This window comes from Ziziphus jujuba, chromosome 8 (genome assembly GCF_031755915.1).
Source record: "Ziziphus jujuba cultivar Dongzao chromosome 8, ASM3175591v1".
NCBI lineage: Eukaryota > Viridiplantae > Streptophyta > Magnoliopsida > Rosales > Rhamnaceae > Ziziphus > Ziziphus jujuba.
Genome location: NC_083386.1, coordinates 14,001,430 through 14,027,423, shown reverse-complemented (window position 1 = coordinate 14,027,423; position 25,994 = coordinate 14,001,430). Strand labels below are relative to the sequence as shown.

Here is a 25,994-nt window from a genome sequence, read left to right as displayed (position 1 = left end):
GATTCAATCAAAACCCACCCAGAAAAGTCGAAAGACAATGAAGAGAATCAGAGCCGTTCATATTTCCCCAATTGGAAAAAACAAGTGTGATTGGTTAAAAATGAGACAGAACCACGAGAATCTTTCATGCCCACCCACGTAGGAACCTTTCCTCTTATGGTAATCCTCCTACCTTAAATAATATATATAATCTCCCTTCCTTATTTGATTCCTTTTCAAAGTTAAGGTAAACCAGTCCCCACACTTTGATTTTGACCTTTTTATTCTAAGATTACTATTTGTGGTAAGTCCAAAAATTCATACAAGTTTTTTTTTTTTTTTTTTTTTTTTATATGTTTGCTCTAATTCACATCCTTTTTTGTTTTTGGTGCGAATCCTAGTTCGCATCCATTTTTTTATTTTTATATATATTTTTTCGTTACATAATTACCACTCATAAAAACATTGCAAAATTTATTTATTTATTATTATTATTATTTACAAATAAATATAACTTTTATTAACATACATGATTCATAATCCCATCCTAAAAGTATTACTAGCATAAATTCATGGTAAGATTAAGATATATGATTTTTTTTGGACAACTATTATTTAATGTCAATTGAAAAAGTCATGCCCATGTCAATTGATAATTGGACCACCAAATTTTTTATTTTATTTTAATTTTTTTTATCAATTTTAGATTGTTTAAGAATTTAAAATGATTTAAAAATGACCTACACAGATTCAATAAATTATAAAATTTTATATGGATCTATAAAATCACTAAATCATTTCTAAAGTAAAATTGATATGAAAAGTTATAATGATAAAAGTATAAGATTAATTTGATTGAACCTAAATTTGATTTGTTAAAGTTTTATGGTAAAACAGATTATGCTAAATCTGATTGTGTAAAACATATTGGATCATAAATTGTGTAAAACATGTAACATTAGAACATAATATGACATTTTAAAATTTAAAACGCTACTTATTTTTAATTAAATAATACGTATTTATGAAACATATTGATAACATAATGTTATCGATTTTACTATATATCCACTTTTATCGTAGAAAGCTCCGCTAATTGAATACTTAAAGCACTAGTGTTTAAGAAAATACCATTAACTAAAGAGACTTAAAAAATAAAAATAAAAAATAAAAAGCACCGAATTTGGCATGGCCACATAAATTTCACTGCAAGAATGCCAAAATGAAATCATCCACGAAAATCCAATCATTGATCGCCACGTACACATCACAAACTTTTCTTCCTTATGAGGATAAGGAATGCGTGGTCGTAGAAGGAAGCGTTACGAAAAGTCTAGCCGCGTAGAATTGACACGCGCAGTTGACAGCGCGTGAATTTGAGACCAGGTCATGTGTTTTGAGTTGGTTGATGTGACCGGTCTGACCGTATTTGGAGTGTAAAACACATGAGAACTAACTAGAGAGGAAGCTTACGCCACTGCCTATATCATAACAAGGTTTTCAACGGGCAAAAAAATTGCTAAAATAAGAATTTTTTATATTTTATTATACTATAATTAATTAATTCAATTATTTATAAACCAAGATTAGTTGTTTAATACGTGGTTTTATTTTTATTGGTTCTCATCATCCTTCAATTTTTATATTATGAAACATGCGAGAGTAGAATATTTAGATATTTTCCAGAAACATGATAATGACAAATTAATGTTTCTTTTTTTTTTTCATAATTTTTTCTTTTTTCGGGGAATGGTATTATCTTATTAAAAAAATACGTTGATTTGAGAGGAATTGTGTGTTTATATTTTTGGAAAGAACATTGTTTGATTTGAGGCAAGTTGCATGGCATGTATACCATGAAGTCAAATTAGAGGTTTTTCCAACTACCATATATGAATGTCAAATCACATATACAATTATTATTGATGAATTGTGGTTTACCTTTTTTTCTTGGAATGGTTGGGGTGTATTTGAGGTACTTTTGAACATACAAAGTGTTTACAGTTTAATTTAGTCAAACTTCTTTTGGAGGTTTTTAATTTGAATGTACAATTAAATGTGCGTCTTCAGGAACAAATCATTAACAACAATAATTATGAATTCATTGATTTAAAAAAATTAAAGCCATTCGCCTCTTATGAAGTTTGGTCTAAAAACAACTTGATTGATATAGTTCTAATAATTATATTACAAAGCTTATATATATAGAGGTTCCTTAGATCTATCAATGTTATCAATAAATTATCTCCATCACTGAAAACTCTTATGTAACAAGATTTTGAGCAAATCATTTTGATTTTTTTTTTTTTCAATAACAAAGTTGATAGTTAAACACAATTTATGGTGAGTTTTAAATTAAATTTTTAATATCAAAATCAATATTAGAATTTCCTTTTCAATTATTGAATTGTATTAAAAGTTAAAATTTATAATTATATTTATAATTATTAAATTCCTTCATAGTACATTTTGTTTGGATATGAATTTAATATATCATTAATTTTATATTTGATTATCTGAGATAATTTAATGGCTAATAAAAAAATATTTGATATTAGAATTATCAAATTATCCTCGTAGGAGCTCGACTAATCTCTCTCTCTCTCTCTCTATATATATATATATATATATATTATCTCATCAAAATACAATGATGAATTTCATATTAGTATGATTAATTATTGTGACCTAAAAAAACCTGTATTGGTGGATTACATCTTAACAATTACGTTGAGTTTAGAATTTTTTATTCACCATAGTCAAATACGACAATAACCATGTATTACAACAATACACAACAAGTAGCAATTAATTTTTTTTTATTTTTTATTTTGGTGAAACTACAACTCGCAATTATAAAAATAATCAATAAATAGATCTAATAAGTCTGTAAGAGCTTAAAAATGTAATAATATTATTTAAAAAGAAATTGATAAATGATTCCTCTTCTCACCCAAACCTGAAAACCCAACTGTTGGGCAAAGAGTTCAAACTCAAAACATTTTACTAATCTCATGCACACCAAAAATATCAATAATATAATAATAACATCTTAGATTAATTACAATATAAAAATACAATAAGATAATGAGAAAAGTTGCATGAAGATTGATGATTGATTTTTGTCAAGGAGGAGAACAATTATTGGATTAAAAAAATAATAAAAAAAGTAAAGGTGGTTGTACAAGTGGGAAAAATAATTAAAATGGGAGGAGAAGAAGTAGATAAGAAAAATAATTGTCTGGTGGTGTACTTTGTCGGCAGGGGTACGAGGTTTTAAAGCCTCTTAGGGTGACGTGGTCGCTTCCCCTCCTTTCATACTTATGCCTTAGCTTCTATTCCTCCCACTTTACCCTCCGTTTTCCATTTTATTTACTAAATTGTCCTAATATTTTGTTTTCTGCACGTGCTGTTTAACGTCAGCACGTGTAGTACTGTTTGATTGGTGACTGCCATAAAAGAGGTCGGTCCAATAATTTCTAACTCCAAATACTAAATTTAAGAATATATTTATGTTGATTAATTTTTCTATTAGAAAAAAAGAAATTGTAATTTGAATTTCAAAAACTTAGGAAAATAATTTTAAAATTGAAAACATATTAGGACATTGAGAAAAGGTATTATCTGAGAATAATATCCTAAGATAAATTTTTTATGCAGAATTTTTGGGAAAAAAAAAGTTAGAATTTTATTATTGGTAGTAGCTTGAGGTTTAAATCTATATGATTTTTGATTAATTTAAAAGTTACAAGGACTGTTGTCCTAAAGTACTGGGATAGCTGTCCTACAGTGCTAGGCATAATATATTGATCAAATCAAGCTTTAAAGTAAAGCAACCCTCTTGCAAAACTAGGAATATACTATTTATGCTAAAATGGGTTTAATATTTTTTTATTATTATTTTTTTGAGAATTGAAAAATGGGTTTGATAAGTCTTGTCACTTTTAAATTTTGTACTTTCACAAATTTTATATATTGTTTTTTTTTGTTTTTCATTGTAGAAGCAAATGTGTGACAACGTTTATTACTAATTAATATTGATATACTAATATTAATTAATTCAAAAAAATTAAATAAAAAAATAACATAGCTTGACGTCATGCATGACATCATCTTGTTTGTTTTATTATTTTAGAAAAATATTGCATGATTATAGATTTATTTTTTGGTAATAAGATTATAGATTTATTGTTGTTTCAATTAAATTAAGAGTTATCAGATCTTATACTAACTGTGCTGATGTGCTCATAATTATAAGTCAAAACCCATACTTAGTACTTTTTTTTTTAACGGAAAAATTAAAAATTGTCCAAACACATCCCATTTGACAATGTCCCAAAAATAAATAAATAAACAGAATATAACCCATTTGACATTAGAATCATAGTGAAAACATGGATGAAACGAATTGTAAATCCAATTAGGTTTTGAATCGATATTTTATAAATTTTGTCTGGATTTTCTAGTATAAAATGCTTTAATTTAAGGTGTGAAGAAGAATAATACTAGAAAAGTAATTAATATTATATATAATTAGGAAAGTATTTTGTCATAATTATGATTACATATATACCGAATTAATGAGCATATAATAAAATTTTAGTAGTTGGAAAATAATATGAGGTCAATTAGAAGCAAAATTTGGTTATGCCAGTGACTATTATTATTATTTTTACATTGATATTAAAAAAAAAAAAAAAAAAAAACTCTTAGCAAAGTTTATATAATGGGAGATTCTAGTAGGCTGAGTATCAATGAACTAATGCTCTACTTGTGCCAGACGACCTAACGATGAAAAACTTGACCAAGTTGATTATTGCATTTATATATCCTTCTCTTATGCCGTTTAATTTATTGGGTTTGTTTTGCAAATATATAATAATAATATGTAATAACCAAGTTAATTGAGTATTTCTATATCATGCCGTTTAATTTACATATATACTACATACATATTCAGATTTGATAATCTAAAAATTATTATCCAACTTATAAGTAAAGATGTGATAGATGTGATGATACGATAGATGCTAATAGATTGTCATATTCTAAATTAGATTTTTAATTTTTAAATTATTAATTAAATTATCCCTTATATAATTTGTCATATTATTATATCTTTCATAATAAATTAGGAGATAATTTTTACAGTTTTTCATATACAATCTACACATAATTCTCTCTCTCTCTATAAATATATACACAACTTATGCATAAACTTTTTATTTCACTTGATGATATATTTGATCTCATATGTTATTTTCGGAAGAGCCACAAAATCAATTAGTTGGCTTAATCGTACAAATTGTCAAAGTTAAGAAAACCAATAAAATCTTTGACTTTGATGCTCATTCGTTGGTTTCTTATAATTAATTAAAGCTTTTAAAATGAAAAATGAATGAGCTAGAATTCTTTCGAAGCAGATATTTTGCTTAGGTTTAAGTTGGGTTTTGGCTAAAGAAAACAAAAGGGTGAAAGCTAAAGAAAATATAGGATTGGTGTGTACGATTTACGTCCATATATATATAATTATATAAATGAGTTTTACATCCGGGAAAAGAGCATGTGATAATAATACAATACTTGTCGTTGATCACATGTAGGAAAAAAAAAGGGTGATAATCCTTCGAGTACCTAGTAAAGTGGGTCCCAATAGTCGAGGTGTCCTAATTTGCCAAAAAGCAGTGGGCTTATGTGGGCCACTACTTGCACCATTTATGGCACGCAATTGTGAGCTGTAAAAATTTAGAATATAATGTGTCTCTTCCATTGCTTGCTCAGATAATCTTTTATGGCCACCAACACTTTGGAGAACCAAATTCCCAAACAAGTAAAATAAAATTTTCTTTGCTTTTTTATTTTATTTTTTTTCTAAAAGAGAAAAATTGACCCACTTGATCAATTCCCTCCCAACTTATAAGGCATATATATCAAGATATAAATTTGAAAGCCCATACTTTATATATATATATATATATATATAATAGGAATATGTTTTCCTTTATCTTTCTTGAAGCGACAAATAAAAAAATGTTTTTTTTTTTTTTGTCCCTGAATTTTTGTATGGAACTTCTTAGAATTTATAAATTATTTCAAAGATTTAGCACCTACCCTTTTGAAAAGTGTACTTAAGACCCTTTCTTGGATTAGTTGTAGTACAACGTAAAATAGTTCTTTACAAGGTTTGAGAATTGCTGCTTTTCTGGTCAAAAAGATGCAACAATTTCGGGAGTTTTCCTGGGCAATATTGCTCGCTGAAGAGACGAGGGAGGCCATTAACGGTGGGCTTGGTCAACCACTTATGATTTTTGTAGAAACAAAATTGAAGAAATTAAAAGAAGCTCCGGGAATATTTGCAATAAAGTAAAGAAATGGTTGTGGATTTGGTATCTAATAGCTGATAAAGAAATAGTAAAGCTCCGGGAGAAGCAAGGAATGCTAACAAATATAAAGAATATAAGTGGTCTAGCCAAAAATATATATAAATGTATATTCCATTATAAATGTATTTTTAAATTAATCTTCAGTCTCTTCGATGTGGTTTATACAATATTGAGTTTCTTGTATAAAAACATTTATCAATCTGACGGTCTGATGGAGTTGAAAACCGAATAGTGGGGCTTCAACCGAAAAAAGAGAAGAAAATAGAAATGCTAGTAAAAGAAAGTAGAAACAAGAACCTCGGAGATCAGATTTGGGACTTTTTATCTTTGATTTTTCAGTTCATTATATGTTACTAGACATTGTCGAATTTGCCTGCAATTAAAACATCGTTTGCGTCCAGTACAAACATTGGTTCAATCGCAATGTTGTCTCAGCTCCTCGGGCTATTTACATGTCCTTACTCGAAAGCCCACCAGACTATAAAACAACAAAATACAAAAGAAGGCCAGCAATATAGTTGCACAGCTTTGCACAAAAATATCATACAAGAAATTAGTCAAATAAGGTTACCACTCTCTTGTTATTGTCTAAGCGAGACACACAGTCTCACTTACAAAATACATAAACATAAACATTAACATAAAATATAAACCTCAAGGTAGAAAACCCAACCACACTTTTCATCCTATTTCATTCTTCATATTAACGGATCACAGGTATATATGCAGAACGAGCAGAATCTAGTTGCAGCACAAGCCGGTATTAGGGCATATTAGCAGATTTGGTGTGCTTGCCTCAAAAATCACACATCAAAATGCGTATCGCTCTACATTCCTGGTCAACAATCTTCTGTATATCTATACTTGCCGAAACCACTACTTTCTTCTGACAAGATGAGAACATTAATTAATCTTGCCGGAATATGGAGGGAAACTCTGCGGTGATCACGCAAAAAGGCACCGCTTCACCATTGGAAAGGAATGCCTTGTATAAATCATGGTTGATCTTACAGTATCATGCATGGATTGATGATTCACAAGTGAACCATATTTGCAAAAGGGAGGCACCTGTCAAATTGATTTTCTGGTATTTGCTAAGTCGAATCATTTCACTTTTTCCTGCTGTAATAAACTCCCCCGCTGGAATGGTTATGATGCCGATGACGTGTTCCACCTCTTCCGCTGCTTCCTTCCCAAGTGTGGCCTCGGCCGGAAATTCTGTTGCCCCCAGTCTGCATATAGTTCAAAGTTTGGGTCCCTAATCCATTTAGTTCCTCCTCTTCTCTATCATTATATTCCAAGACCAGCCTCTTGATATCTTGTTTCTCTTCAAGCTCAGCTGCTTCCTTCTGTTTTGTGCTCTGTACAAGCGAGCAATCCCGAGGAATGTACATCTGCTTCGTTTGTTGCTTGTTCCCACGCTTCACAAGAACTTTTACCTGGATCTCCTTCCTTTCCCCAGCCTCCTCATCTAACGCCTCATCACCACTTTCCCCTCCAATCCCCCTTCCATGATGATCCTTCATGGACCCTTCAAACACATTCATTGGAATCATCATATTTAAAGTAGGTCGGCCGCGCAGCTCAAGCCTGCGCTGCTCCATACTCTCCTGCATTCAGAATTTAAATGATGAGTGCTAAAAAAAATGTCATCAGCTTAACTCTTTCAAATCAAAACATCACATACAAGAAGGATTAATCAGTCACAATGATTTTATTACCAAAACAACCTCCCTTTTCCCAAGTATCCTATGTAAGCATTATAACAATAAACCAACAAACTGTACAAACCACATAATAGGTACCAGCCAGTAGCAACACAAATAAAAATAATCTAAGACCTTACCTGCAAAACAGCCCTGAGCTCTTGCTCAAAATTTGCTTCTTCCTGAGGATCAACTTCTGTCACCTTCGGCCTTACATGGACTTCATCATCCTCATCAGAAGCAAGTCCACCCCCATCATCGTCATCATCCTCCTCCTCACTATCACATCCACCATCATGATTCTCTTCATCCAACTCTTCTTCATCCTGTCCCTCGGGATCAACAGTACCACTCCCCGAATCACTGTCACTGTCTCCAAGGTCATGATGTACCCTACCATTTTCCTCAGTGCCATTCACAACACTCTGTCCATTTGCTGAAATGGTTTTGAACGTACTCCTGCTCGAAGGCACTTCAGAGTCAGAGTGCTTCTCACTATTTGCCTTGTCAGATGAGATGGTATGTTCATGCTCCTCAAATTCTACCAGAGCTGCATTCACTTCCTCAATGGATGAGTATCGAGTCATGTTGGGGCGTAACTCCGCAAATAGGTCCTGAGAATTAATGCTATGAGGCATAAGCTCTCTCAAATTAAAAGATGTGGCAATATACTTATATCATGATTGCACTATGTTTAAGTGATTTGCTTGATAATACTTGGGTCCACTTCCTAGCAGCTTAAGCTATTAAAATTAATGATCACTTAGCGTGGCATTAAAGCCTGGTTGTTCATGTTCTTTTGCACGTGTAGGTTATTGACTTAGCTTACTCCCAAATAGCTAGCATGATATAGAAGCAGTCAATTAAATATGATTCCTAAAATGATTTGCGATTAGAAAAATAATAAAAAATAGACAGAACAGTTTATTGTTTATCATTTTTGCTAATTAGTTAATATTCCTATAGAAAGAAGTTACCTCATTCTGTCTAATAGTAAATACATCTTTAGAAACAAAACAGTATGTCCACATCAGCTACCAATATCTACTAACCATGAAAGTATCTCACTTCCAGGATTTTTCTGATCCTGTTCTCTACCCTCCTCATTACTCACGAACACTAAGTGCTTTTTTTTTTTTTTTAATTTACTCAAACCCAAATGTTATATTCCACGTCAATTATACCTCAATATAACCATGAAAGATTGTCTTTCAGGATTTGTTATTCTGTTTTGTATGCACATAAGCTAGCTCACTTCTGTACATTAAAAGCACTAGTTTCTCTTTCAACCTGATCGCACAATCTTTTTTAAATTTACTCCTCTAGAAGGTTAATGAATTACATATATTATATTTGAGAATAAAATGTAATTCCTCAACAGAAAAAAATAAGATAAGAGCCGCATTGCTGACCTGTAAGTCAAATTCAATATCTAGTGGTAATGCACCTTTGCTGAGTATATATCTCTGAAAGTGCATCAAAAATCGATCAAGTTTCCTTTTAGAAGAACCTCGGTCAAAGTAGTGCCCGCAGGTTTCAAGAAGAGTAATAACCATCCTGATGCGAAAACAATCTTCTGGTGGATCCAGCAAGTCTTGCTGCAGCATGGAAAGTTGAATTGGAGTGATTCATAAGAATTATCATATATCTCAAGAATGAAAATGAAAGTTTCAAAACAAAATGCTACAAACAAGAAAAAGAGAAGTATCCATACTGCTGACATTCATATTTCTAAATCCATAACAAATGGTTGTGCTTTCTTAAGGAACTTGGTTCACTTCTTGTCATGTCTTACCCAAAATATGAGGATATTGTTTTAGCATTATTATGGGAGGAATAACAACAATGATACAGTAATATAGAGATTCACATTTTTTGAATGGAAAAATCCATTTCAAGCACCCTGCTTGTTGAAAATAATTCAAATACATATAAAGTATCCAGAGAGGTCAGATTTTATGTAAATACATCATTGGTTCTCCACTTCCCAGGTCGGAAGGCTAGTGTATTCATACTTGCATACAAGAGGGCAAATCTTCTGTCAGGACATATTAAAAAACTTCTTCCCCGGGTTATGCAGTCCAACATGATACCGCAAAGAAGCAAGATAGGAATTTCAAAACTAGTGATTCTCATCAAGAAGCATCAGTAACAAGCAATCAAGCATGCATAATTATTGGCCATCCTTTTCTTATATTTGATATTTCATTATCATGTCCAAAATTTGAAAATTAAACTTTTAACAATAGCAGTGTTTACTAAATACCACTTTAAAACTTCTTAACATTAATCAAATAAATATTGAGTGTTAGGATACGTGAATACACTTAAAATCAGGTATGCTTTGTGCAATAATTGTTATAGTGAAAAGATAATATATTTAATACATAAATGTATATATCAGCTCGTCTATGGTGGGGGAAGACGCTCACCGCTTGTTGGGCACCCAATGCGTATCCTTTGAGGACCCCGTGTATCCTTGGAAGGATACGTGTTGGGTGCCCACCAAGTGGTGAGTGCCTTCGCTTACAATAGCAATTTTGTAAGTATATATTGTAACAATAAATTATACATATACTTGAAATATAGTATCCAAATGTGTCAAGAAACTATCACATTATCCATATGACCACATTGTACTGCACCTAATCCATTGTCAAACAAATTATAAGATAATTCAAGGGAAAAATACAGCATGATATGAAGAGAGACGGACAAAGAATGCTTTACATGCCTGGAAAGCACATATTCTGTGCCCTGGCAATGGTGCCTAGTCATCAACCCACAGATATACTGGAAACATACCAGACATAAAAAATGTTCCATCCCAAAATAGATTTCATACCTCTGATGTGCCATGGCCAAAGATGAGAATCAAATATAGCGTCTCAAAAATAACAAATGAATCTACATGCTCATAGTTGTATAGCTCCCCTAAGAATCGCATATAGGCAATGCGCCTCTGCTGCATCCCATAATCATTCAATTCTAAACCAAGCCGAATCTCTTCCAAAACCTAAAAAGTACAAGCATAATTGTCACATTCTGGATGAAAACCATATTGCAAACATAAAAAGGTGTGCTGACACGCATACTTCATTTGAGAGTATGTTATCATATATTTCTACATTTGAGAAACAGAAGTACAGAACAAAGGGATTACAAAGTTACTTTAGGTTCTACCATACAGCATTCCCCTTTGATTTTATTTCAATACAAATATCATACAGACAAATTTTAGCATTATTCTGAAAATATAAATCAACTCAACTAGTAATGATTCCAACAGATCAACCTCTAAATTTGAAGATCAGGCTCAATTGACTACCTTTACGATCTGGATGATATTCAACACATTTAAGTACAGTGCTCACACAAATTTAAAGAGTACCAACAATGCCACTTGCATGATGTTATAGGCTAAGAAGTTACACTCAAAAGAGAAATGAAAAGTTCATTAACTGACCCTTCCTCCCCATTGACAAAACCAAATGGATTTTAACTCATATCACTATCAAAAACAAAAGCCATATTAAAAGCGGATTTCAAAATTGATAATCTACACCATCATATTCCAGTTAAATTAAAAACAGATAGATGATGAAACCAGAATATGCTAAAAGAATGATGCACTTGGTGCAAAACAAACAAATGGCCAACATAAACAACTAAAAAGACACGAGAAACCGTTTCTAAAAAAAAAAAAAAAATCCTGTTTATCTGTGAAGCTAAAATGTTTAACTCAAGAGAAGTTTCCTCTGAAAGGCAATAAAAAACCTTGTAAATAACAGCCACTGCACAATCATCCTTATAGCAGCTTAAACTTGTATTGAGATAACCAATAATGTACATGTGATCATACTTCACCTCTTTGATATTCATTTTTCATAACAGTTCAGAAATCTACATTATGTGAATAGAACAGGAAACAATACATTTACAGCCAGCAATATGTCCATCAAAACAACAAAAGAAGCATAATAGTCATTCTTCCTAAAAATCACAATCATGTTTATAAGGGAAAGCTAAAATGTCGACTGAACAAAATATAATCTGAAAGGACAGAAAAAACCTCATCAACAACAGCCACAGCAAATTCATCATGGTAGCGACTCAAACCAGCAGTGAGAGAAGCAATCAAGTGAATCTGACCATACTTCCCTTTGTGAACCTTCATAAAGCACTTTAAAAGGTATGGCTCACATTCACTCCATGGTAATTTACGAAGTTGTCTCAGAACATGCTCAATGGTAGACTTATCAAGATCCGAAAATAATAATTTTCTTATATACTGCCAAAGAAAAAGGCAGACTTAGAAGTTTATAACAAAATAGCTTTTATAATCCATGCGGAGGAACCATTGGATCTAAGAAGCATACCTGATGCAATGGAGGACGGACTTTTGTGACTCGTGCAGATCTCTCAGGTGGTTTGCACAGATAGTAAGCATTTTCTACCAGGGTGCTATGCCGAGGATCTAAATTTTTGACATTTTTCAAACGCATCAATATCTCCAACATGTTAGCCATCCGAACAGTAGTTTCAGGTGATCGATACAAGAAACGACCACAGGTCTCCAGAAGATTGCAAGCAACATCAATGTTATGATGAGTAAAATCATCTAAACAAGCCTGGTAAAGAGAATCATCAATCCATAAGTAAACAGTTAAAAACCAAAAATATCTAGCTAAATACGAAATAAAATCTACAAATGCACTGACTAGTTTTTAATCCATCTTAGACCACACCCTAAAATATATAAGAGCAAAAAATCTGACTACAATTTACATTAACTCTGTTGCAATCAAAGGAACCATAAGCAAAGATAAACATGCCGATAACTCCAAGAATAGCTTATAAAGAATAAAATGAATGATATAACACTCCACTAAAAATCTGCATATTCAGTTAGAGATTACCTTCAAACAACTAAAAACAAGGCCAGCGGGTGCAATCCTAAACTTGCAGAGTTCTCCAATAAACCTAATATTCCTAATTTTTGTTTCAATGTTCATTTGATCCTGCAGCAAGTTATAACCCAACATGTAAATCACAAATGCTTGTAAGAAGTAAAACAAAAGCCTATGCAAGAAGACACAATAAGATAAGAAAACCAGATAACTATGCCATCAGGTGTGGAAGGAAACATAAATTTTATATACAAAATGGACCTTTTTATTAATTAAGAAGTTAAACTCCTCTTCCAGCATCTGTAGGAGCATGGAAGAAACATCCTTCATACAAGTTGAAAGTGTGGCAACCATGCGTGAGTAGTATGGAAGCAGTTCCAATGATGTTCTTGGGACATTAAACAATGCCCTCACAAGCTTTTTCCGGTTTGCTTTTGAATTTAGGTAACAAAATTCCACCTGGTGTAAAATACAGAGTAAGGTCTTAGGCATACAGGTTCACATATCAAACACTAAATAGTATAATGTAGAATAGCGAAGCTCAAACAGAGATATAATTACAGTTAATTGATCAATAAGGTCACGGCTCACGCAACCCGGGAGCCTCTGCAATAAAGCATCCAAATTTGTGCCTTCAAGACTTTTAAGTTTCTCCTTTTCACTCTCTCCCTTTTTGTCAGAATCTTTTTCTTTTGCTTTCTCTTTCTCCAGATCTTTAGTCTTTTCTTTATCTTTCTCTTCCTTGTCCTTCCCTTTCTCTATGTTTTTGCCCTCCTGCGAAGGACCAGAGTCTGCAATAATCTCTCCAGGATCTTGTATAGCCTGTTGACCTTGATCTGATTCAGGTGCCGATTCCTTGAAAAAGAAAAAAAGATTCTTCATCAGTCTAGATCACAGTTAACAGACAACTATATTTATACGTGCATAGAAAGCACATTTTCAACATGTGTTTTGTGCAAAAATAAACAAGGGTGTATAAAAAACTTCAAGTACATCTAATTCCAGAAAGACATCAGCAGAAAAGTTGCCTCAACTACCAAATAAGGCAACTTAGTGCCATATAGACTCCATTTGATTCAAAAAGTACGAAGATGATATATACTAGGGAAGCAAGTAGAAACAAAATTAAGCAATATATGCCCAAATAGTTAATTAGTTGACACTAAGGTACATCTGCCATTACTATCAGATTACTTCAGAATGACTAGAATAAAATTATAGAACTGATATGAAAGTTGAATCAAACAATGACATCAACTTCGGGTTAGTGAATACGTTAGTGAATGCTACATGACTAATGGGGAAGAAAATAACACTCAGGAGATAGCAACGCCTGTATAAAATTAATAGAGTTCTATTTTCTCACTGTTGGTTGCTCTTGTGTCTTTGCAGATTGCTCATTCACTTTGGGTTCTGCTTCCCCCAATAAAACTGCGGGTACAAATGCTCTGAAAATAACATATACATAAGATTTCAGTAAGATCAAGATGATCAATACATGACTATCATTTGACAATTTCTTAACTTTGCATTAAGAGTATCATCTAACCAAACACAACCTGAGATCTGGTAAGCATTCATAGAAGGCTCTAGTGTCTTCATCATCCCATATGGCTTCCAAAACATTAGAATCCTTCCCGCCAGCCGAAGATGAAGCATCTTCTCCACTAGTAACCCTAGTTGTGTGGCCATCCTCTGGCATTACAGGAGGCTGCATTTCAAGTGCTTCTGCCAAGCTGTAAAATGAATAATTTTCAGAAATATTCAGAAACAAGATCTAAAAATTTAATTACCGAAAATTGAAAAATAATCAAACAAGCATACATGGATTTAAATAGCAGCCTACTACAGTTGTCCTGTCACAATAGTGTTTTATTCCAATAGCTATAGAAGCTGATATTATGGTGATATAAACAGTCACATCTTCTGCAGTGCACAGCAGCGCTTTTTGCTGCATATCCTTGCAGTTTGCAAGCATATGAGACTAGTGCTTGTGCTTCCTAGTTTTTCTTTTTAACACAATACTTCCTGATTTATGTCTCAAGCCTAATAGTTACATTTAACTTCTTTTTTTTATTCATTTTTTTCCCTAATTCTTACATTTATTCATTTGTCATGGAAGAGAAGATTGGATTATGATAACTGCGGAATCCCACCCATTGCAGATATGATCATTTGATAAAGATAAGAAAATATGGCATCTCAAATCAACAATCTTTCAAAAATAAAAAATAAAAAAATAAAAAAATTCGACCTAATCAACTACTGTTGCTAAAATATGTCATAAATTATTTAAAAGGGACCTTCTAGTTTAGGACAGCAGCATTTATGGCCCTCATAAGTTTAAATTGTTACAGTTTACGCTCTCAATATTCAGTTACGTTTTGGTCCAATTGGATTTTTTTGGCTAATAGAGGTTAAAGTCTCCATCCCAGGTAAATGCAATTTGGTCAAAATTGTACAAATTAAAGCCTTCAAGATTTAATTTAAACCATTTAGTTTCAGAGATTATCCTCAAATTTAGGCCTCATGTTAAATGTCTTTTGACAAAAAATAAGATTGGACCTAAATGCCAAAAATAGAAACTACGGGCTTAAATTGAAATGTTTTAAGCTCGAGGGTTGGTAGTACAAGCAACTACCCCAAATTGACAGGTAGTAAAATGCAATCAACCCTTTTTTAAATTACAACTGTAAATGCAACGAAGTTAGACTTTTGGGTCACGGTATTCAATATTTAATTTACAATTGGATATTCAAATTGAAAACCTTTCATAACCACTATGACCACATACAGCATAATAACTGCTACACCCGTTTCCATGACAATTCAATGTGATCATGTCCATGATCACTGCAGAGATTTAAAACCATGCGAACAGACTCCAGAGTTATCATCATAATCAGATATTGACCAAAGAGTAAGAAAAAGCAACTTACGATGAGACATTGCGATACAAATGGTCATAAGATTTTCGCAGCTTTTCATAGGAAGAGATATTTTCATCACTTAGCTCTCCCTTCGCATTGAGGATTTTTGCATTTTCATGCTCCAATTGACGAAGTGACTAGAAAGTCATGAGCAAAACATTAATTTGATTAATTATTAAAAAGAAAACAATAAATAAATTATCAACAGACTTATGAGGTAATTTCACCATGTACAGATCAGCCTGACGTAAAGCCTTGTTAATACAAACAATTCTTGGGATATAACTGACAACCACCCCCTCCCATATAGAAAAAAGAAAAAGGAAAGGACGAAAAAAAAAAAAAAAAAAAGATTACGTGCCATCTCCATAGTGCTTCTAGAAATATAAGAAGTGTTTGAAAAAAATAAATAAAAGCACCATCTACAATGTTTGGCCAAACAATAAAAAAGTGCTATTCTCAAGATTATTCTTGGAGAAGCACCTATTAGTGTTGTCACGAAACCACTGTTATAAAAAGCAGAGCACTCTCAATCGAGCCTTAAGTAAAATTAGCTTCAATGGCAAAAGAATTCTTACAGTATGCTCAGACTGAAGTAGTTCTGCTGCAGCTTCATAATATGCATGCAATGCCTTCCTGAAAAATTTCTTTTGTTCTGCTGTGATATTAAGGCCCTTAAAAAACTATAGCAAAATGTCAGCAGAAATGTGCAAAATATAACGCTGCTGGCAACAAAATCATAAACAAAAGCCCAATTCAAATTGTATATTACAATATTCACAAAAGCTTTCAATTGGTTCACAGACACAAAAGCAAGGGAAAAAAATGGAAACTAGAAACCAAAATAACCATCCAATATGACAACCAAACAAAACAAGTAGATAAAAAATCATAAAAAGAATGGGAAACCATTGAAGCAGCATGTAGTGAAGACTGAATAAAAGAAGCCCCAAAGAACTATTTACCTCTTCATGAATTTCTTGGCCAAAGAGAGGAAGCCCAATAAATATTCTCCCTTGCCGTGCAAAACTAGAAAGAAGAGTCAAATTTGTCTGAGTAGTATCCCGATCCTTTAAGTGTTCAACACTAGTAAGATCCTTGATGATATTTACAAAAATACCAGAGTCTTCTATAACTCCAACAAAGTAAAGTTCCAAAAGAAGTTTAAGAGTGCTGCGCTTCTTCATGGCCTTCAGGTTTCTGTCTACATCTTGGTCATCCCCTGACTTTCCAGGAAAGAAGACTTTCAAAAGCCCTTGAGTGAGGCTTGGCGAGAAGTCCTTGTATCTTTGATGAAGCAAAGAGCAGATCTGTAAAATACAGAATATCAGATATCAGGTAGAATAGCTGCTAAAACATGCATGTTTGGTTCAAATCTAAGGAAACTACCTGAACAGCTGCTTGTATATCTGAACTTTTAAGCTTGGCATCACAAATAGAAGTCACAGCTTCACTAACAAATTTACTGAGATTGACGTTTCTTAACTCATCCATCAGCCCTTCCCGCTGCTCTTCATTTATCTGTTTCAGCTTTTTAATGACTGCAGTGTTGCGTTTGATGCTAGAATCCAATGTCCTTAGATGTCCTGAATCTAGAAATATGAGGAAACACTTTTAGTAACCATGCAACCATCACCATTAAGGCTTTACTTCCAACAGAATAAACAAAATATATATGATAGTTAAAATAAGATGTCATGAAAGAAATTAGAATCAGTTTGATAAACATGAGATTCTGCCAGAGGTCTAAAAATTCCTAGCTTCTGATTCTCCATTTCAGTTCACCCAAAAAAAGGTGGATCGCATATTTTCAAATTCTAGCTTTCAATTTTTATTTTTTATTTTTTTATTTTTTTATTTTTTTATGTTATTAGAAGTTGTAATGTGGAGGATGTTACATCTGGAACAGGCCAGCTTTATGGACTTTATCATCAATAAGTTTATCTTTTGTCCTAAGCCAAAGGCTTCCTTTTTCTTCTTTTTTTTTTTTTTTGTGGGTTCAATCAGAAAGTAAAGTCAGTACTAGCTAAGTATCAGAATCAGTCAAGAAAATCCAGTATCAATGGACCTACAAGTTTATGGTTGATCAGTTACCCATTCATGTATGTCACTTATCCCTTGTGACCATGTGTTTACATTTGCGGCTTAAGTCTGAACAATATTATCAGGCAGTATCCCAAAATACTCAGCAACCTTAGCACTCACTCTATATTTTATGACACCAAGAAAAACTATAAAATCAATAACCATCTGGTATTTCATCAGGAAGGTTTGAGAGAAACTGATGAAGTTAAACCAATCACTTAACAATTGTAACCTCTATTAATAACAGTCAGTAATGAATTTTCATGAGAAACCTGGAATATTATAAATATTTACTAACCAGGCCTTTCAGGATTCAAATTGCTTTGTCGAAGAGCCATTTTTGCCTCGACTGATTTCTTGACCTCCTCAAGTCGAGCAGCAGCTTCCTACAACAGAATGACAGAGCAAATAACTATCCACAAACATTGAAGACCAATTATGAATTTAATTCAGCAAGTATTAAGCTTTAACTGAGACCAACCATCTAATTACCTTAAAACTAATATATAATCCACAAGGAAATGCAAATTTAGAGCAACTTTCTTTTTAAAAATTAACTTTGTGATTTAGTTTCCTAGTAAGGTACATATAACAAAATCTTCCAAAGGAAAAATCTGGATATCAAATTGAAAAGTGAACTTAGAAATAGAAGATTATGCCATAATACAAGTGCTCTTGTAAACAGTACATTACCATACCTCATCATCTTGCTTTCCATGATGTTCACCTCCAACACGACCATCATCCTCATGGTGATCCATCTTCCTCTTCTAAGTCAGAGATTTACACCTAAATTACAAGGAATTGAATGGAGAATTGGCAAATATTAGCCCCCCAAAATACAGATAGAAATGGCCAAAGTGATAGTGCATGTATAACTTTTTAATTAGAAGCTAAGACAATCACAAAAGCGTAACTCCATCAACCTAATTGCTAAGTAAGTATGAATCCTTCATGCATTTAAACTCCCGAAAATTCAGCCACTTCAACCAAATGCAAATAAGTGTTACAAAAAAAAAAAAAAAAAAGAGGTTCATAAGCAACGAAACTATGAACTATTACTTTTCCTCGGACTATTAGCATCAAAAATTGATTATCTACAGTAATTCACATATCCTCGAAAGTTCCAAGCAGTCTAAATGGTTGCTTCATGCATGTTTCATACATACTTCATCAAATATATTACACGCTTAACAAAATCACTAAATTCATTACCTGTATTTATATACTCAAAACAGTTTTAAATGCATAATGGAGCTAACAAACAAGTATTTCAGAGAACATCTCAGACAGAACAGGAAGTCCATGAATTACACACATAAATAAGCAGATAATTTATTAATACCCACAAGTAAATCCCATTACATGCGATTTCTTAAACAAATGCGTGAAAATAACGGTGAGGAAAAACATGAAGTAAAACCATAGAAGCTCTCTACCAGGCACAGGGGTTCAAATTTAAAACAGAGAGGAAGCATTTAACATCTCATAGTTTGAAAAAGAACGTTTGCGCTAAATAAATTCAAGAAAAACGAAAAAGCCCAATATTATATGAAGAGTCACGAGCCCCCAAAAAAAAAAAAAATATACAAATAAATAAATAAACAGTAATCGATTCCTAAATTTAGGGCTTAAAAAAATTAGTAATCCAACAAAAGAGTATTACAACTTCCTAAAAAATCAAACATATGTTCCATAAATTCAAATAAACTGTTTGGAAAACAAAAAAAAAATGCATGACCTAGCTTTAATTCCAACAATCCCAAGCAAAAACTTAGCGCGAATCCTATGATAAGAGCATGAAATTGTTCATAAACGAAAAATAATTGGATTTTACAAGAAGAAAAGAGCGATTTCTGGTGAAAACATTGGTCGCCGAGATCTCTCACTCGTATATAAACACAGTACGAACACACACGCCAACTATCTGTACCACTGTCCATATATTATATATATTTATATATATATATATATAGAGAGAGAGAGAGAGAGAGAGAGGGCGGAGGATAGAGCAGACTCACCTAATCGGCGGCAACGCCGGCGACTGTACAGAAGAGTTGCCGAGAAAGTGAAGGTTACAGTGAATTCCGCAGCGCAGAGAGAGAAAGAAGAGAGAGAGAGAGAGAGAGAGAGGGGAGAGAGAGAGAGGGCCAAGCCCAAGGGTTGGGTTTGGGGCTGAATTGCGAAGTAATTTTCAACCCAAAAAAAGAAAGATCCGACTCGTCCTAGAATGTTGGTTCCGGAGCAGGGATATACCGTTTAAAAGTCTTTTGGGCTTTGAGCCCAGTTTTCTGACTGGCAAACGGAATATTTTGATTTGATTTGCGTGTTGGAAATTTTTTGAACCAAACCACGGCCCAAAAAAAAAAAAAAAAAAAAACAAATATAAAAATATTTACATGTATAAAATGTTTTGTTACATGCCTATTTTACGGTGGTTCATCTTCTATTTGGCATTTTATAAGAATAAAAGACTTAAAAATGGAAATAACCATGCAGTAATATTATAAAGCCTAGTTAGTATATTCACATAAAGTATTTGTAAATACATATATTTTTTTAAAAAAATTATTTTTTATATCGATTTTAAACATATAAAAAGATATGCATTTTTATAAAAGAAAAGTTTAAAATACCTATTAAACATATTGATGTATTATATAAGTGGAAAAAAATACATATGAAAAAATTAATAATTTCAATTATTTTTTCTCTTTACAACAACATAAAAAAATGTGTATAAAAATAGATTTTTTATTTTATTATTTTAATTATTTACTAATTTTGATTTTTAATATATTAAATTATTATTATTTCACTTATAGTTATATTTTTATCATATGTATTAAAAATAATTAATTTTTATTTATATTTAATACCCATAATTTTTTAAATTTATAACTCATTATATACTTTCTTACCGAGTTTATAAACTTTTCGTATTTTTTTGCAAAATTTTTATATATGTTTTAAATAAATAAAATAATTTATACATGTACATATCATTTACATATTTTTGCTGTATCATATTTAACCAATTATACTACACAGAAGGTTTGAATTAGAATTTTTATTTTAGGAAAAATGCAATTTGGACAAAAGCCCAATGGGCAATTGAATTAAATCAAACCAAGCTGTAATGTTCAAGGGATATCCAAATTTCGTGCCTTTGAAATTATTAAAATACCCTTGGGATTTTGCAAACTTTATGTCATATACATATAAATATATAAATATATGGATAAATCTAAAGTGGCTAAATTTTTTTATCAAAATTTTAGTATTCATGATTTGGCAACTTTTAAATGGTTTATCTATTTATGTATATAAGGCAATATTAATTTAACACTATTAAAAAACTGCCACATAATTGGTTACCAAAATTTTGGTAAAAAAATTTGGTACATATAGCATTGCTCTAAATATATATTGGGAACATTTCAATTATACTTGCTGAGATATGGAATAATCTCAAAAACATCCCTCCATTTTATGAAAATCAACTACATCTCTTGCCGTCATTTTCAATATGTTAAATTTAACTAAGGACATGCTTGTAATTGTACATTAATTTATACATAAAATATGATTTGATAATAAATATATATATATATATATATTTTGAGAAATATGATTTAATATATATTTCAAAATGTGCAACATATTTTAAAAACAATAAAGTAAAAGAAAAATGAAAAAAAAAATGTCCTTCTTCTCAGCTTTTTATTCTCAACTTTTACTTCCTTCAACATAGCCTGTTTCTCTCTTTTAATCACCATCTCTCTTTCTCTGTAGATCAACTTAGAGCTTTCACTTGGAGATGAAAATCTGATATACAAAGAAGAATAAACATGCAATTAATTTTAATGGAAAAACAATTCTATCAAGCTGGTTCTTAAAAATTTCCTTCATTCCAAACCCAAATCTGATCTTCATCAATGCTAGCAACTTAATAATTTGAGAGCTACACCATTTTTTGTGGAGATTGAAAAAAATATGAAGAAGATTAAGGGAGAGAGAACTAATATCTATTATGATAAGAAAATCCAGAAAGGAAAGAAAATAACAAAAAAATAAAATAAAAGGAAAGGAAAAACCAGAAAGAATATAGAGAACAGGAAAGAAGATGCGAGGAGAGAGAAAGTTAAAGGAAAAACACTAACAAAATACATAAATGTAATAAAATTATATTGTGATTTTATTTTATCTTAGCATTTACGCATGTATGTAGACCTGACAATTCGTGTGCATGGGCTGGGTTCGTATCAACCCGTTTAATAATCGTGTCAAAAATGTTTGACTCGAACACGACACGTTTATTAATCGTGTCAGGTACCTAAAACACTAACCCGACCTGTTTATAAATAGGTTAACACGATACCACCCACTTAACACGATTATTTTAACTTGTCGTGTTGACCTGTTAACCTGAAATTGACCAATTAACCCGAAAACTAACCTATTTATTGCAAATTAACTTGTTTAAAATGCCAAAAATTCTAATTAACAATACAAAAGTCTTAATACACATGCTTTTAAAAAAAAATGTTTCAATATACCAATATTAACATTTCAATGTCCACAACTAATAATAATACTACACCAATACAAAATAAAATAAATGGCATTACAACTATACAAATAGTCTTAAATTGTTACCATAATACATGAAAAAGACATAACTATCATTATGCTCCAAATGTACTTCTCAATGACACAATGTCCAAATTCCAAACCAAATATATCAATTTTTGGTGCTTAACCATCCGGCCTGGTAAATAAAAATATTAATTAAATATAAAATAGAAAATAAAATGTTAAAATATAATAAAATAAATTAAACGAATTTTAAAATTGATATTACCTTATGCTTGAGTATTGGCATAATTAGAGCATTGACTTGAAGATTATTCTTTATTGATATCACAGCTCAAAATATCTTCAGTAAGATCATCAAGTTGTGCTTCAAATTTTTCTTACATTGCATAAATTAGTGAAACCAAAAAATTATTAATATTTATCATAATAAACATAGAAAGTATAAAAAAAATCGAATGGAAAAAAAAAAGACCAATTCTCTATTTTTCTAAAAAGTGGTTGTTTACATTTTATTCAATACTTACCTCAATATTTTTGAATATCAAACCCAACAAACTATACTCCTTACAAAATAAATAAGATTATCCTATACTAATATGTTAAATCTAATTGAAAATAAATTAATAGTTAAATAACCTAAAAAGTTTTATATATGCAAATGAAATAAAGAAAATATTAATAAAAATAATTACCTTTTTCTCCAAACAACCAATCTCTTGTACAAACTATTGTTTCAACAGTATTAGATTTTAATGAACTACGAAATTGATCTAACACTCGTCCACGAATGCTAAAAGCGGATTCAGAGGCAACAGTGGATATAGGGATACTCAATATATCACAAGCCATTGAAACAACTTTGGGATAACGAAATTGATTTGCTTTACAATACTTAAGCACATTCAATTCAATTTCAGTAGCCATCCTTGGCTCCTCTAAATAAAGCTCCAATTGTGATTTTTTTGTATTGGCACCTAACTCCTCAATTTCATGAATATTAAATTTCTACATTGTTAAAAAATAAAAATCTCAATAAGATTATTTTTCAAAAAATTATAGATAATCAGTAATTAACATAAATACAAGAACTTAATAAAATAAAAAAGTTTAGATTCATTTACCTTCAAAATGGAACTAGTTGTCTTTCTAAAAGCAATGCCATCTCCTCCAACACCACAAGATGTAATATTCTTTTCTTTCTCCAAAGAATGCATAGAAGATGTCGAAGGTTTTTCTTGAGCATACTCCTCATATATTGAAAATAATTTGCTCTTCACTCGTATGAACTCACTTGAACCACTAGCTCCATAATTTTTTTTGTAACACCAATCTACAAATTGAAGCTTATATCAAGGATCCACAACCACTACAATGGCTAATATCAAACTAAATTCCAACCAATACTTCTTAAATTTTTTAAGCATTTGATTAGCCATGGTTTTCAAGTACTCATCCTCATTTTCAATCTTTTCCTTCAATGTAATATAATAATAAAAAAAAAAAACTGAGGGAAAGTACAAATTTGAAGTAGGATATTTAGTACCCGAAAATATACAAGTGATATAAAAAAAAAAAAACCCAAAAATCTACTAATCTTTTCAATCTTCCCCCACTCATGACTAGAAGGACAACTCTTATAATTTAAATCACTTAGTTTCAAATGAGTTCCAAATGACAAAAGGCATGCCGATAGTACAATGCACTTTCAAGCATTTAATATGTAGAGTTTCATCTAGTAGGTACATCCTATCTCAAACTTCTCTTAGAATCCATTGACAACAACTTAACACATTCCAAAACCTTTTGCTTTCGTACTTGTGACTCCCTTACATATTTAATACTTTCCCGAATCTTGTGAACAACATTATCAATATCCTTCAACCCATCTTGTACTAGCAAATTAATAATATGAGCACAACATCTAAGATGAAAAAAATCATCACCTTTACAGCCCTTTTAATTGCAATTCAGTAGCCAACATATCAACAGAGACATCATTGGCAGAAGCATTATCTAAAGTTAAAGAAAATAACTTTGTCTCAATTCCTCCTTCACACAACAAAGAGTATATTTTTTCTGCCAATGCTATACCAGTATGTGAAGGTGGCATATAACAGAAATTTAACACTCTTTTTTGCAAGACCCATTCTTTGTCAATGAACTGGCAAGTAAGACATATATCCATCAGTAGTTGCAGAAGTCCATAAATCAGAAGTCAAACAAATTCTACCAGGAGTTGCATCCAACATGCCTTTTATTCTACATTTTTCTTTCAAATGCATTTTAAGAACATTCGACTTAGTCATATTTCTAGAAACAAGTTGTATATCAGGATGCAAATATTGAAATATGGCTTTAATTCCATCATACTCAACAAATTGGAAAGGCAAATCATGCATGATTATGGCCAAAGTTACTAATTCTCAAAAATGCTCAAAGTCAAATTTAGATGCATTCAATGGGATAATCCCTCTATCTTGCGATATCAATAATTGGCCTATATCACAAGTGTTTCTTCTTACACAACTTTTCAAATGACGCATCAAATTACTCGTTCCATATTTACTATCTCAAAGATAAATTGTACCACAATTTTTACGTTTACATCTTTGCTTACCATCAACATCCAACGGAAGCACATCAAAGTAAGACCAAACATTTTAAGTAAGTTTTCTCTTGCGCTTCGCTTTATACTTAATAGGCACTTCCATGCTATTTGATTCAAGATTTACTTGAATTCCATCCATATTTATCTACATATTTTCAAAAAAAAAAATTGCACATTAAAATAAAATATTGTAATATCCTTGAAGGCTGATTTATGATATATCAAATTTCTTTCTAATAGAAATAAGATGAAACTTGACTATATTTACTATAAATATTTGACTGGCATGACAATAAAAACATAGTGCTAGACAAAAGAAACAAAATAGAGATGCTAATTTGTTTGTGAGTTTCCCCATTTCTAAGTATCCCACCAAAGAAAAACAAGACCAACTTGACCAACTACAATCATGTAGTCAACAAAAAGTCCAAGACACACACCTGCATACTTCAAAATTAAAGATTCAAGAATGCAAACGTCATGTAGAAAATAAATTAATGTTTAATTGATTAGAAATTTGGAGTGAATGGTAGTCAGTTTGATGCTAAAATGTATGAAATTAAATATTGGTTGGCCAATAATGCTAATTGTTATCATGTATACGACAATATATGGAACATTTTGCTTAATTTAAAAGCTCTTTGGTATGATTTGAACAGAGGTGGACGAAATTAATTAATTAAAGAATAATTCATACCATTAATTTTGCGCTAGCAACGAATCAATTAATTAATTTGATTTCTCTTGCTCAACAGACACTTGAATGAGACTCTGAAGTAGATATTCAGAAGAAA

The 25,994-nt window shown here is 31.5% G+C and overlaps 1 protein-coding gene across 2 annotated transcripts; it reads right to left on the bottom strand.

Annotated features, from left to right (window-relative positions):
- Positions 1 to 6,877: 6,877 nt before the first annotated feature.
- LOC107413612 (regulator of nonsense transcripts UPF2) lies at positions 6,878 to 20,174 on the bottom strand. Of its 2 annotated transcripts, none has more exons than XM_048469639.2 (18): positions 20,015 to 20,174; positions 18,692 to 18,782; positions 18,292 to 18,379; positions 17,298 to 17,500; positions 16,874 to 17,218; positions 16,487 to 16,591; positions 15,918 to 16,045; positions 14,538 to 14,714; positions 14,345 to 14,426; positions 13,540 to 13,833; positions 13,240 to 13,437; positions 12,988 to 13,089; positions 12,448 to 12,699; positions 12,141 to 12,359; positions 10,914 to 11,084; positions 9,481 to 9,666; positions 8,209 to 8,682; positions 6,878 to 7,972 (listed from the first exon to the last, which is right to left on the bottom strand). In XM_048469639.2, the coding sequence occupies exons 2-18, from the start codon at positions 18,752 to 18,754 to the stop codon at positions 7,472 to 7,474; spliced, it is 3,588 nt and encodes a 1,195-aa protein (XP_048325596.1). In that variant the 5' UTR covers positions 18,755 to 18,782; positions 20,015 to 20,174; the 3' UTR covers positions 6,878 to 7,471. The 2 variants fall into 2 exon arrangements, with proteins under 2 accessions (XP_048325596.1, XP_048325597.1); XM_048469640.2 differs by lacking the exon at positions 20,015 to 20,174 and adding an exon at positions 19,831 to 19,855.
- Positions 20,175 to 25,994: the final 5,820 nt, after the last annotated feature.